The sequence below is a fragment of the Sprattus sprattus genome, assembly GCF_963457725.1.
Source record: "Sprattus sprattus genome assembly, chromosome: 6".
Taxonomy (NCBI): domain Eukaryota; kingdom Metazoa; phylum Chordata; class Actinopteri; order Clupeiformes; family Clupeidae; genus Sprattus; species Sprattus sprattus.
This window is the reverse complement of record NC_137925.1, coordinates 25,155,549-25,169,502: the sequence shown is the minus strand read 5'-3', so window position 1 is coordinate 25,169,502 and position 13,954 is coordinate 25,155,549. Positions and strand designations below refer to the sequence as shown.

The following is a 13,954-nucleotide window of genomic DNA, read 5'->3' as shown; positions in this document are numbered from 1 at the left end:
TATCATGGTTCAGTGTGACTAAAGTTATGTATCATGGTTGAGTGTGACTAAAGGTTTTTTTTAAACACCTGGTGGCCAACTCAGTTATGTGTTAATAAGAAAGCATTTCCTTTTATAATAAATGTTAAGGTAACTTTAATATTATAATGACTTTTAAATGTTTTTGTAACCTGAGTTTTGTTGTTGTTTGTTTCAGGTGGCCAAACCTCTAATGGAGAAACGCAGAAGAGACCGTATTAATCACAGCCTAGAGACGCTGCGACTCCTCTTGTCAGAAAATACAAACAATGAGGTACACCCTTCAGACTTGTGATAATGATGTTTTTAATTATACCATTCATTACACACACATGTTTGCTCAGAACCCTCCTTTAATTATCAATGTGTCTGTATTCTTCTCCTCACAGAAGCTGAGAAGTCCCAAAGTGGAAAAGGCTGAGATCTTGGAGAGTGTTGTGAATTTTCTGAGAGCTGAACAACCAGAACTTCAGACCAGAACCAAAGGCAGGAAGAGAGCCCGGGAAGAGGATCATGAGGATCATGCCCACAGTCAGATGTACTCTGACGGCATGAGGACTTGCCTGTTGACCGTCAGTCATTTCATTGATTCCAAAAGCCAAGAACTGGAAGGTGGACTGGAGTTGGAGTGGAAGCGTTCCTACCAACACTTGGCACAGAAGCCCCCAGCAACCACGGCAACGATGGCACCACACGACTCCAGCTCTTTGTCAACAAAGCAACTGTCCATGCCAAGATCTCAAGCAACAGGCCTCGGTGCATCCACCCAATCCACCGCACAGTATGGACCCAAGGAGACAAAGGCAAATTACATGACAACAAAAAACACGTCTGCCTCCCCAAAACCCTCATTGGTGTTAAGTGACTGTGTGTGGAGACCATGGCCGCAGTAGAGCATTAGGCATTGATGATATGCATGGCTGGGATCCTTGCTGACCTCCTAGTTGTGATCAAATTATAGGTCAGATTGACATCAATAGATGTTTGAATATACAATTATGTGTATATGACTATCATGAATTAATTGTTACTTTGTCATACCAGACAAGAGATGATGACCAAATCAAAAGCATTTTAAATCTCAGTGATGTGCCAGTGATGAGTCACTGTGGATAACTAGATGTCAAAGAAACTGAAATGATTGTAGCTTCTCCATCTACAATTTGGTCATCTAATATACGATGTTAAACTCTTTCCCTGGTGAAAAACTGTGTATATATGTATCTTTGTACAGTGGATATCTTTATTTTTGAGATCTGGGTACCGCACGAGCATTCTGCATATATGTGCATTGGCAATATATGTCTAGCCATTGTGATTCCTTTTTTTGAAAGAGAGTGTGATATTTGATATAATGTTTATATTTTTTTAACTCTCTTCCTCTCATTTTTTTTTTGTATTCCGTAGATTACAGAAACAGAGATTACTAAATGTGTTTCACAATTAGAGGTACATCTACCTTTTGATTCAGTTTTTTTTCCCTTTCTCCAACCTGTATTTATATGTATCTTTGCACAGTGGATATCTTTATTTTTGAGATCTGTGTACCGCATGAGCTTTCTGCACATGCATATTTGCATTGCCAGTATGTGTCTAGCCACTGTTTTACTTTTTTTGAAAGAGAGAGTGTGATATTTGATTATCATTTTTATATTTTTTTTTATTCACTTCCTCATTTCTCTATTCAGTAGATTACAGAAACATAGATAACGTGATTGTGTGTTTTTTCACAGTGAGAGGTATATTGACCTTTTTTGATTTTTTGTCTCCTTTATCCAACCTGTTTATATTAAATCTGGACAATGGGAAAGGTGATTGCTTCTATTTTTGTATTAAACAAGAAATTTTATACATTTACAACTCTTGTGTGTGTGTGTCTTTCTTTGAAATGTGTTGATTTGACACCTGAATGCTCCTGAGCACACCAGTTCAGGTTGTTGTGTCAAGATTAGCGCTCACATTTCCTGTGTGAATGTGGAACATTTCAACTTGTGAACATGCAGACATTTGCAGACTTTCACAAGGCCAATGGCTCCTTTCTGGTGATCATCAGTCACAGCTCCCAGGTCTGTGTTCCGACTGGTCACAATGCAAGCAACATTGAGATGCAGATTTGGAAATGGGTGACCAGCTCTGATCTCAAATACAGCTCTCTACAGACACTTATTACAGCTATTGGAATCAAATGATCAGAACATCTAAAATGCATTTATCAAAGGCAACAAAAACAGCCCCATTCAACAGGTTAAACTGTTCATTCAAGGTTCTTTCTCAAATACACATATGAAAGGACTATTCCAGAAGGTTCCACAAGTGATCTGTTAGCATAAGCTATTGTCTGACATGGTCTACCACACACAATTTGGGTTAGGACCCTTATTGCTCAGATTCATACAGTTCTGCTGACACTAATATAAGTGCTTGTAGTTCGTGTGAAAAAACATTCTATCTGATAAAACATAGATTTGAAGAATCCACAATAGTTATTCCACTAAAATGATTACAATGTATAAACTTGTGACCAGCAAGTGATCTGCTATCATAAGATATTGTAGCCTACTGTTTATAATGTAGGCTACACTTTGAGTTAAATTGTCTCAGATTCATACTGTTGAGATTTTTTCAAGTAAATTAATGTTATGGTAGGCTATTAAATAATTGTTCTTTAGTAGTGTTATTGTTCCAGCACCAATAACTAGCCTACAACAAATCAAGCATCTACAGCCCAATGCAGTAGTTTACAAATAAGGATTCTGACTGATGACATATCAGACAAATTCACATTGCACATGTTGGTGGTAGCCTACCAGGTGTCATTCACCTTTTCAAGAAAAGAAAAACGTCACGATTCAATGTTTAAACAAGGTTGTGATTGTCTATAGTGAAATTTGTAATTATTACACCAATAAAGACTTACGAAGGAATATTAAGGCAGTTTTTTGTAACCTCTGCATCCGAAATACGTGCAATGCATGCGAAAGACCGGCTGTTATTCATGTTGTCCGAAACAACCTTCATTTAGCCATTCATTGGGGTGATTTGGGTTTATCCACATTCTCCCCCACTACATCTGTATCTATGGCAACGGCATCCTTCAACAAAGTTCGCGGCTTAGTCCCGCCGTAGCGAACTTTGAACAGGACTTGCTTTTATGTGGAGATTTGCGTGAGTCTGTCGCACATGGCTGAGCCCTTAAATAAACGACTTTCAATCGAAATGAGATTAGGGATTTAATTGAGGGTGCACTGTCTGGAGTAACTGAAGTTACGCTGTAACCGGTTGAGAAGAGAATCGATCTCTAAATGCAATTATAGTGTTGTTCAAATGGATTAAAGGCAGAATTATTTTCGTTTTTCAGCTGTTGCGGATGTGTAGTCAACGCAACAATAGGAAAACCACACGAATAGAAAAGCATTAAGAAAATAATCTTTCCAATCCCTCCTCTAACACACAGCCACAAACCTGTTTATTAAGTCCGTTTAGCACTAGGCCTACCAGATTTGTATAGGCCTACTGGGGGACCAGATTTCACATTATAGGCTACAAACTGTGGATTTTTAGTAATATGCGGCCTGATTGGGCACATTCTTTGACATCTGGACAATTGAACAGCTTACACTAACAAGGCGATACAATAAGCTACTTCCTTTTCAGTAAACCAAATAATAATTTTGACTTAACGCTTTAAAAAAAAAAAAGCGCTATTATAGTAAACTAAAGTTAGATATTTGAAGGCCTATATAAATGGATATATTTTATATATAGGCTACCAGGCATGTTATAGGCCTATGTCTAGCAGTCAAGGTCAGCGTGTGTGATGTAGAGATGGCATTTTCGCACGACCGAATGTGTGAGTTTTCAGCTGAGAAAAGTCACAGTTCAAATCAAAGGGATACAAATATGAGCGAGAAGTTTATTAAGGCTTTGGGAAACCCGTTATTTTATAACGAGACGTCAAATCCATTGAGTTTCTGTTTTGCTGTTGTGCTGAGATGCTTTTTATAAATGTCATCATCTTTAAACATTATCATCATCATTTAATTTCGGCCAGCTCTTCGTAAAAAGGCAGCGGACTGTCATCCATGCCTCCTGGACACCTTTCACAAAACATTGTAAAGATTAGAATGTCAAGCTCATTAAATCGAGCTGCTTTTCCACGGATGTCATGTTATCCTAAACCCCCTTAAGGCTGATGTCTTGAGAGTTTCCTGGTGACTGCAAGCAAATTCCTACGTATTCATATAAGTCATAAATGAAAAGAAGATGATCATTCGCATGTGTCAGTTCAGACACTCACTCACATTACATTCCGTAAAGGAACATTACTGCAAACAAACTACTGCAAACAAACTCCACGATTCAAATTATGAAAAAGGACACTAAGACAGAAGGAATCTGGGGCGTGAGGGAGAGAAAGAGCTCTGGAAAGACCTCTTGCTAGGCCTATTATCGCTGCCACGTGGGCAGCTCGAGTCAAGGTGTTAAAAATTGTACCCCCTCCACGAGCCCACAATGTGTTTATAAATACATCAAGGGAACGGTTGTCCATTTGCCAAAGTGGCACGTTCTTTGTCACCTACACGAAGCTTATGGCGCTCAGAACAAACAATGGGCTACTAAGCGACTGAGCCAATGATGTAGGTCTGCATATTTCCAAAAGTCATACATTTAGATTCCGAAGATTTCGACATTTGCGGATAACAAAATGTTTTATGGTGAGCTTGTCATAAAAATGCACGAACGTTGGCCAAATGCAGATTAAGACGTTTGGATATTCTATTTTGACAATGTACATGACTGCAATATTGTACAAATATAAACACAAATTTTAAGTTACTTAGTTATTTAAAGTCTCTTAACGCATCAATGCTGTTTCTTTCATGTGACATCAGAGGGCATGGAGCCTACTTGTTCTTACTGGTGACGTAGTACCAGTGGGTGTGGCCTGAAAGACGGCACTGGCCCAATAAATGCTGTTCGCCAGAGTAGGGATGATCACAAATCAGACAACCACCAAGATCGAACACAACTGAAGTATGAAATCGATTTCAGTAAACCGCACTAGCAGCGACAAAGCATCTAGAAAGGTAAAACTGGCACTATTATTCTACTATTGTATTCATTTCGTCCATCAATTAAGAAGTTTATCTGTTGTGCCCTTTGACCAGAAGAACATTTGCTCTGATGTAATTTGTTCTAATTTAATCATATTTTCTTGGCTGCAGCTCCTGAAACCAGAGGTGGAAAAGTTTAGAAGAGAGAGAATGAACAGCAGTCTTGAAAGCCTGAGGGCAATGCTGCTGCACTGGCCTCAACATCAGGTATGTTGGTCTACCGCCACTCTTGCGTACTCCATCAAAACTCAATTACACGCAGTGCTATGATCAGCAAGTAAAGAAAAGTCGGCTTTATTAACATCCAGAATTTTTTACAGGGTTTGGCCAGTAAAAGAGTGGAGAAGGCTGAAATCCTGGAGCACGCAGTCACATTTTTGAAGGGCTATGGTGACAAGCGAGGGGGAGGGGAGGAGCAGACCTTCCAGGATGGTTACACTACCTGTCTGCAGAAGGCTGCGGACTTCCTGAGAAACAGCGGACAGAAGGGAGACCAGAGTGGCGAAGAGGCGCAGAGGAGGGCAATTGCGGTCCAGCTCACTCACCTGGACAGGTGCACTGCCTCACCAGTCCCCACGCTCAGCTTGACCAGGTGTGGGGCACCACCTAAGCTGAACCAGTATCAGCAGTCAGAGTTGTTGGCCCTCCGAGGACAAAGACACTCCAGCAAGGCCAAGTTGTCCCCCAGGGCTCACTCAGCCAAGAGTATGTCTCCACCTCTCATCAACAGTCAGGCCTTATGGAGACCATGGCCCTGAAGGAGTAAAGGATTTGGAGAAATTAACTCATCAGAATGTATATATGTAAATGTGAAGTAGGCTATATTATTCCATGTAAATTTGTAAATACTGGACATGTAAATATACTATTATTTGTTTAAATTGTTAATGAAATATTGAACTCCAACCTCAAAACATACTGACAGCACTTAAGGTTTATAGATTTTATTTTTGCAATGTTGAGAATGACTCTGAATACTTATTTTGTAATGCTAACATCAAAATAATAAAAAATGCATTTCAATCTAGATTTCTTTCTATGTCGTTTTTAACAAAGCAAATATCAAGTTCCCTGCCACTGGAATGTCAGCTCCAACACTTCTAGGGGAGTGTTGTTATTTTCACAAACGTGTACCAAATGCAGTTCCAGAACTGACTGTCGATGGGACTTCACACAAGATATCTTAAAAGTAACAGATTTTTTGGTGGCCCGAATTCTGCTGAAAAACAACTTCGAATGGTGGCGTTTATATGAAAACCATATCGATGTATACAAATGCTCTTAACAAGGCATAAGGACTGCGCTAAAGTGCTAAATGATTGACCATCTCAGATTTACAGCAGCATGACACGGGTTTAAGAGGTCAAAGGCGTTGGGATTTTTTTTCTTTCAATGTTTTTTTTTACAGTGGGTCTGGGATTTTCATTCACAATAAGGGTCACGACCTTTTCGAGACCGAGTGTGAGGTGGGGATTTGTTAAAAAGTTTGGTCTACAAGTGGCACACTGAAGACGAAAAGGTGACCTATTTCTCACATGCGAACACGAGTTCCTTGTCGCCTGTATCGTGGGAACATTGTCCACTTGGCCAAGAGATGAGGTCATTCGGTCGCCACCTGTTTACAAGATACAAATATTTCCGGTTCACCCCAAACACGTGCTTTGTTTTAAAGTATCTTTGGTTAAGAACCGTGTGTTCTGTCACCAATGGTGTTAAGAAATGTCACTTTTATTTCACTCGTGCAGTATGCTACTTACTAGTTGCACTAACTTGTGGCTGCTTACACAGTCGAAGGTAAAGTCCTGGGTGCCTGTTGAGAGGTGTTAAAGCGAGTGGCTTGGCACGAGTGATTGTTATGTGCTATTATCACATGCATTTGACAGACACCTTAAGTGCTGTGGCACTGGTGAAAGAGGTGAAGGCGCGTGTCCCTCAGAATTTAAAAGCCAAACGGACAACTAGCAGCAAGCACATCCAACTAAAATGTTTAACAAAGGTTTGAATTTAAACATATAATTATATTATTTAGGGCATATGATATTAAGTGATGTAATGTCAGCCTGGACGGGTGTTTGCCAGACATTTGAAGATCATATTCAGCGCATTTTACAAACTGCAGGGATATTCAGAAATCTACCCCATTAACTCCTTATTTCCATGATTAAAAAGGTCTAAATTAAATTAATCATGAAAAATCTGAAAATTGTGTTTGCGCCTAGTGTCTCGACGTAAAGATATCCGCGGATAACATTACCATTTCGTTGAAAGAATTACGGCATAAGATTATTATGTCAATGCAATGAATACCTAATCTTTTCATTGGTTTTACATTTTAGGAAGTTGGATTTAGGCTGTGGTGGGTGCATGTTGGTATTATGAGGCCGCGTTTCTGTTGTGTTCTTAAACGCTCGCCACCCTTTCAGATGCTCATTATTCATGCTGGTTTAATCCCCGGCAGGGGGGAAATGAAGAAGGAATGGTTGCTCTACGCTGGATATTAATTGCAGCTGAAGGTATACAATGAGATTGCCGCTGCGCTCCGTCGCTTTTCCATTCCAGTGCGGATGGGAAGCTACGCAGGGGGTGCGCCTTTTGGAGCGACGGGGGTGAACGTCCATTGACTCGAATGCAATACCTACCCGCACTCCCTGAAAGACATTCTTGTAGTCAACAGCTGGCCCGTATGGCCGCTTGTCTGCCCCCGTAATTAGAGCAAATGTTTTGCCACACATGGGTGTTCATAGAGGGAGTTGCATCGCAGCAGGCCCACACGCATGGAACGTTGGGTGGGTTTGGAGAAGAAATGCGTACGTATACAGGTGATCTCATTATAGGCAAACTCCCTTTCAATTAGGGGGGTAGGACATTTCCCCGAAAGATTTTAGACAAAAAGCAATGTATGCCTGTTAACACTGTGAGATGGAATGTATTATAGTCCTATACGTTATATAAGTTCAAAACATCTCCAAAATAATATACAATTATTACTAAAGTATCCCTGTCTTCAGGTACTTTATCATGAAATTGATAAATGTTGACCTTTATGGCAAATATATTCTCAATAAGATTTTTTTTTATGTTATTATCACGTTATGACATTTCTCAAAATCTCAGTACTGAAATGTCAGTTAGTGAAATACCCTTGACAACCATCATGTAAACATGGGTAGCCCACACCAAGAGAATATTGACTTGCTGTACACCTGACATGTCATGTCAGTTTGTCGTCATGGACAGAGTTAAGAAACACTTTTAGCTTATGTGTAGAAAGATTACATATTTACATTAGTTCATGGAAACCTTTATGGCTATTACCTTCACCACTGCTCTGGTGCAGGGAGCTGCAGCAACATCCATTTGACTTTCTACTTCATACCTAATCCCTCAAGGATAAATGAGCCTGCGCCATTCACTTCATCTTTTTATACCAACCTTTATACCCTAATTCATGTGCTGGCCTGCTCACGCCTACATGTGCTGGTCTGCTCACACTTAGGCCTATCACAGAGACTCTGTTTACAGTCATATCAGAACTCCTGTAAAGTGACTTTGGACAATCCACAATCCACAAGAAGCTTGAAGACATAATTTAATTATAAATTAACCCAATCTTTTGCCACTGCTCTAGAGTGGGTGGTAGGAAGGAACGTGTACTCTAGGTTACAGAAGTCGCTGGCATTTCACCTTCAAAGGTACGTACCATTATAACATCTATGTTTATTGAAATAGCCTATGAGCTCCATTAAAGATACAAATGTCCCGTAAGATTATTTTATAAGACATGTGCAAATGGAGATGGTTTATGGTCATAATAGGCCTTTGTGAATTCTGACATTACAATGTTTAAATTAATGTAGAAACCAAGATTTCTCAAACCAGACCAAACTTTGTTCTCCCAACCTTCCATCGGTTGGTTTTGGTGATCGCAAGTCTACTCACGTTCCTTTTATTCATTGACAGCACTAACAGGTGGTCTTCTGCTGCTGATGCACCAGTGTATTTGAGTGTTGTGAAGCTGCATTCTGAATGAGTAGGGCGATCTACCAACATGAACAGGTAAGGGTTAAAAAAAGAAAGCTGCCATTAATTTACTTTGTGAAGCTAACTAAATGTATTTCCATTTGTCTGTAATTGTAATGGCCATAAATGAACTGACTGTGCTGATTTTAATAATCAAATAATTTGTATGTTATAAAAATGCTTATAGAATGCTTTGTTTCATAATTTTTTGCTAGGTGAGACTATTTTCATTTTTTTTTTTTACAAATTAAGAGTGGAAAAAAAGGAAAGGAGCACCCCAAGACATTTGAGCTCTCAGACCTTCATTAGCCTGTTAGGGCTGTGGCTTGTATACAGTGGCGGTTCTAGGCGATTTTTACTAGGGGGGCCAAGGAGGGGCCAGGGTTTTACCAGGGGGGCACATAAAAAAACGCAACAAATGATATTTAAACATTATAAACTTATATTACTTTAAAAACATATAAACATTTATAACTTAACTTAACATTGTAAGAATGAGTGCAGGTGCAAGAGAGGTAGGGCCATACAAAATTAAAATGAAAAAAAAAAAAGTACAGGGTGCAAATAGAGAGCAACTTTTGACACTGTGTGGGCGGGAACCAAAGCAGGACGGGCTCTTCTCTGATTGGTCCTGATTTGACAGCAGGAGAGTCTCATATTCACGACAACCGTTGACCAAAGCTAGCTATGGGGAAGTGATATTTAATGACGAACCTAAGTAACGGTACCGTTAGACCAAGGAGACCTCTCCAAGATAACCGCTCGTTGGAAGACCGCCTCTGTAGTGGTGGAACGATGTTCTACTGTAAAGCGACACCTGCACCAATATGACCTTCATGGTAGAGTCAGCATCAGAAAACCTTTCCTGCTCTCTCACCAAAACAATCAGCATCAGAAATGTGCTAAGGAACATCTAAACAAGCCTGATTCATTTTGGAAACAAGACCTATGGACTGTGAAGATAAAGTAGAACGTTTAGGCTGCAATGAGCAAAGGGATGTTTGGAGAGACAAGGGTGCAGAACTCCACGAAAATAACACCTCCAACTGTTAGGCACCGCAGTGGATTAATCGTGCTTTGGGTTTGTGCGGCAGCCAGTGGGACAGGGAACATTTCACTGGTAGGAGGGAGGGAATTAATTAAATACTAGCAAATTCTAGACGCAAACATGACACGTCTATAAAGAAAACCTGAGGATGAAGAGGGTGGCTACTTAAGCAGTTTAATGACTCTAACTACACATCAAAATCCACATTGGACTACTTCAAGAAGGGCAAGCTGAAGATGTTGCCATGGCCCACAGTCCCCCGACCTAAACATCATTGACTATCTGTGGATAGACCTAAAAAGGGAAGTGCATGCAAGACAACAACAAGAACTAAAATACTCTTAGCTGGTTACAAAAAGCGTTTTCAAACTGTGATGCTTGCCAAAGGGGGTGTTGCTAAATACTGCCAAAACGTTTTTTTTCTTTTGTTATTTTCAAACTGTAAAAGATGGAATAAAAAAAAAGTAATCTTGCATAACAAATTATAAAAAAAATATTGAAAATTGTAGGGCTTAAAATATGACAACTTGAGCCAAAATAAATGCCACAAAACAATGCCAGCACTTTATTGGAGACCATGGAAATGACAAATTATCCTTCTCAAACTATGTGTTTTGTTTGCTGTAACCAAGCAGGCATGTGTCGGTCTGTCTGTCAGTCAGTCAATCAATGAGTCTCTGAGGGCCATAGAAGAGTGAGACCTGACTCAGTGGTTTCTGAGCCTCTGACATTCGTCTTTCATCATTGTCTTTCCTTCTGGGTTTATCCATTGCACTTGTCTATCCACATCCAAGGATCAGACTTTCCCCACAGTGCGGCCCTGCGCTCGCTGATACTCCTGTTGGAGGCTTGTGAGGACCTCACGGTGCTGCTCCGACTTCTTCTCCATGTCCTTCAGCAGGGTTTCATAACGTTGGCTAAACAGAAACAGAGGATTCAGTGAGTTCATCCATCATCATCGTGTGAAACACATGAAGGGCATGTTCCTTCTCATTCCTACTTATGTTCCTAGATGAACGCACCATTACCAGGTAAAAGTGCAATATACATGGATACATGGGTACAGGGTTCATGACCACAGTTTGACACTGTCATTTATCAGAAGCATGAAATGAAACTGCCTATAATGCATGGTTTTCATTAAAGTGACATCATATTGAGTTGAAAATAAATACACTCACATCTCCCCATTGATATACTCCAATCTCTTAGCCACTGTTGCTTTGGCTTCATCAAGGTCCTGCTTTACCAAAACAGGCCCGATGAGTTTGTAGACTGTATTCTGAGCATCTAATAAACCCAGTTCCTGCAGAAAAGAGAGTTCACACCAGGATATTGAATGCAACCTTAATTATATGTTAGTCATACACATGGTGTACACCGACTGGTAATGATTTTGCAATTAACAGTAATGTCAGAATTGTTTCTGCCAATTCCTTGTGAATAAATTCACTTCACCAACGAACAACTTATATGACTTATACATACATTGTAATTATTTTAGGTAGATGGTACATTCTGCTCATATACGGAATCCGCTCAGTATAAATAAAATAAATAAAAGATTGTACTCTATCTAACTGTTTTCCCAGACAACTTGTAATCCAAATCCACTGTCACAACTATTGACAGCCCTGAACTTTCCATCAGGGCTTTAGGTAGCCATCATCAATGTCAGCTAGACTTAAATTACACTTTTCGATATCGCATTGTTATTTCAACCTTATTACCAATGTTCTTTTAAATCATTTTATAATGTTAAACAGTTGTCATCTTACAGGGGCTCTAAATGAATCATGACACCAACACAACGTACCTCTTTGACGATGTTATTTTCAGTGAGCTGCGCTTCAAGCTTTTGTCTGGCAGACATGCTTTTACTCACATCTGAAAGGTAAAAAACGTCCTTCACATCATTCATCCACAAGGCAAAAAACGGAAGTGTTTCAGCCTATATCTGACCAATGCATCCAGATAATCAAGCGCTTGCAGTGGTAGCATGCCATATCTACATCAATTACTACTGAGGTTTAAGATGGGTTCACTAATCTGTGTACATTGCAAAAACGAATTAACGCTAATATCTCTTGTCTGTAACTACTGGTTTGCTATGTCCATATTTCTATATCAACTGCACAAAATGTATAAACACATGAAGGGCATGTAAACACATTCGACCAAATGCCTGATTCATAAGCAAATGGCTAGCTCGCAGGCTAGCAACCACGAGTGACTGTAGCTGGGTTATTTATAAACACAAACCACACCTTTTTGTATCCCTTGGTATTTTTCCAGCTCCGACTGTAACTTCTTCTGAATTGCTTCAGCCATATCGCGTCTAATTTCAGATATAGACAATTTCTCTACAAACAACGATGCAGTTTAATGGGCGTTAAGCAGGAGCCTTCAGCCTTCAGTCAGTTCAGTTGTCCTGGTCGCGCCGGAAATTGCATATGGCCCCTTCGTTTCTTCTTCTTTGTCGTTTTACGGCAGTTGGCGTACTCACTCTTGCATTGCTGCCATCTTCTGGATCAATATCTTATGCCACTATGCATAACAGGAATTTTAAAACCCATTTCATTCGATCTGATTTCTAAAATACTTTGAACTGATTTTTTTAGTTTTCTCAACAGAAAATCTAAACCCTTGTCTCCTTTCTTCTACCTTATTTATCCCTGTCTGAACTTTCTTAAACATGCAATTTACATTGCTCCCTATTTTCCATAAAATAAACAAAAAGCAATCTCCCAATTCCTGGCTGAATGTGAACAAATATGTTATTTATCATGATTCAGCACACTCAAGTCTCTTTCTCCACCACACACTTTCTGGAGATTACTGACTCTATTTTAACTTTAATGCTTCTTCCATCTAAAAAGTCCGAATTGAATATAATTCCCCCTATTTCCATCTAATACATCTTGATTAGAAGACCTTCTTTCAACAAAATATCACATGCGTTCTCCACATCAAAGAATACAGCAACTACAGTCTCTTTTCTAACTTGGGCTTTCCTCAGCTCATCCTCCAGGCACACTTCTGGGTCACTAGAACCTCTTCTTTCTCTGAAGCCACTCTGATGACTTGCCAACACCCACTTTTCCTCCATACGGTGCATACATCTTTCATTTACCAAATGTTCCATTAACTTAAGTTTATGGTTTGCTTGCCTCTTTCCCTTGCTTTCTGATAAGTAGAGTAACTGCCTCCTTCCACCTGGTTGGACTCTGCCTTCCTCCCATACTTTATTACACAGCATCCAAAGCTTCTGAAGCCCCTCATTGCTCATGTTTAAAGCAATGAACCGACTTCACCTTTTCCCGGAGCAGAGTTTTTTTCACACTTTGCAATGCCTTCCATAGCTCTCTCAGGGTGAATTGGGCATTGTACCGGTCCCCTGTATTTTCTTTCCTCTGTAGGACTTCGACATATATCCTTTTTGTTTCCTCTCTCTGTCTTCTCTCTTCCTCTGACAAATTGCAAGAATTGTGTGCCCTACTAACTGTGTTAACATCTATTCTGCTTCCTCTATATTTGCCGCAGCAATCTGGTCTCCGTCTCACTGTATTGGATAGCTCCACTCCCTTCTATCACCTTTACTCTTCTTAGTCTCTATAATTCCCCAGCAGGAACTGAATTCCCAATTGAATTACATAATCCTTCCAGTATGCTAATTACTATGCATGTACTTGTTTGTACTCAATCATGCTTGTAATTATGAGTAGTTTAATATTCTACAAACTCGAGTCCTGTT

General features: G+C 39.8%; 3 protein-coding genes across 3 annotated transcripts; 2 read left to right on the top strand and 1 right to left on the bottom strand.

Annotated features, from left to right (window-relative positions):
• Positions 1-205: 205 nt before the first annotated feature.
• Positions 206-911, top strand: her5 (hairy-related 5; the record flags this gene model as incomplete). The annotated part of the gene is made up of 2 exons (XM_080840656.1): positions 206-292; positions 408-911. The coding sequence occupies exons 1-2, from the start codon at positions 212-214 to the stop codon at positions 909-911; spliced, it is 585 nt and encodes a 194-aa protein (XP_080696782.1). The 5' UTR covers positions 206-211.
• A 4,143-nt stretch (positions 912-5,054) lies between these two features.
• On the top strand, positions 5,055-5,890 carry LOC308366873 (transcription factor HES-5-like; the record flags this gene model as incomplete). Its single annotated transcript, XM_080840652.1, has 3 exons — positions 5,055-5,105; positions 5,244-5,339; positions 5,453-5,890. 3 exons carry the CDS (start codon positions 5,055-5,057, stop codon positions 5,888-5,890), a joined length of 585 nt encoding a protein of 194 aa, XP_080696778.1.
• Positions 5,891-10,738: 4,848 nt separating this feature from the next.
• Positions 10,739-12,630, bottom strand: pfdn6 (prefoldin subunit 6). The gene is made up of 4 exons (XM_080840654.1): positions 12,468-12,630; positions 12,017-12,087; positions 11,382-11,506; positions 10,739-11,117 (listed from the first exon to the last, which is right to left on the bottom strand). The coding sequence occupies exons 1-4, from the start codon at positions 12,529-12,531 to the stop codon at positions 10,997-10,999; spliced, it is 381 nt and encodes a 126-aa protein (XP_080696780.1). The 5' UTR covers positions 12,532-12,630; the 3' UTR covers positions 10,739-10,996.
• Between the last annotated feature and the right edge of the window lie 1,324 nt (positions 12,631-13,954).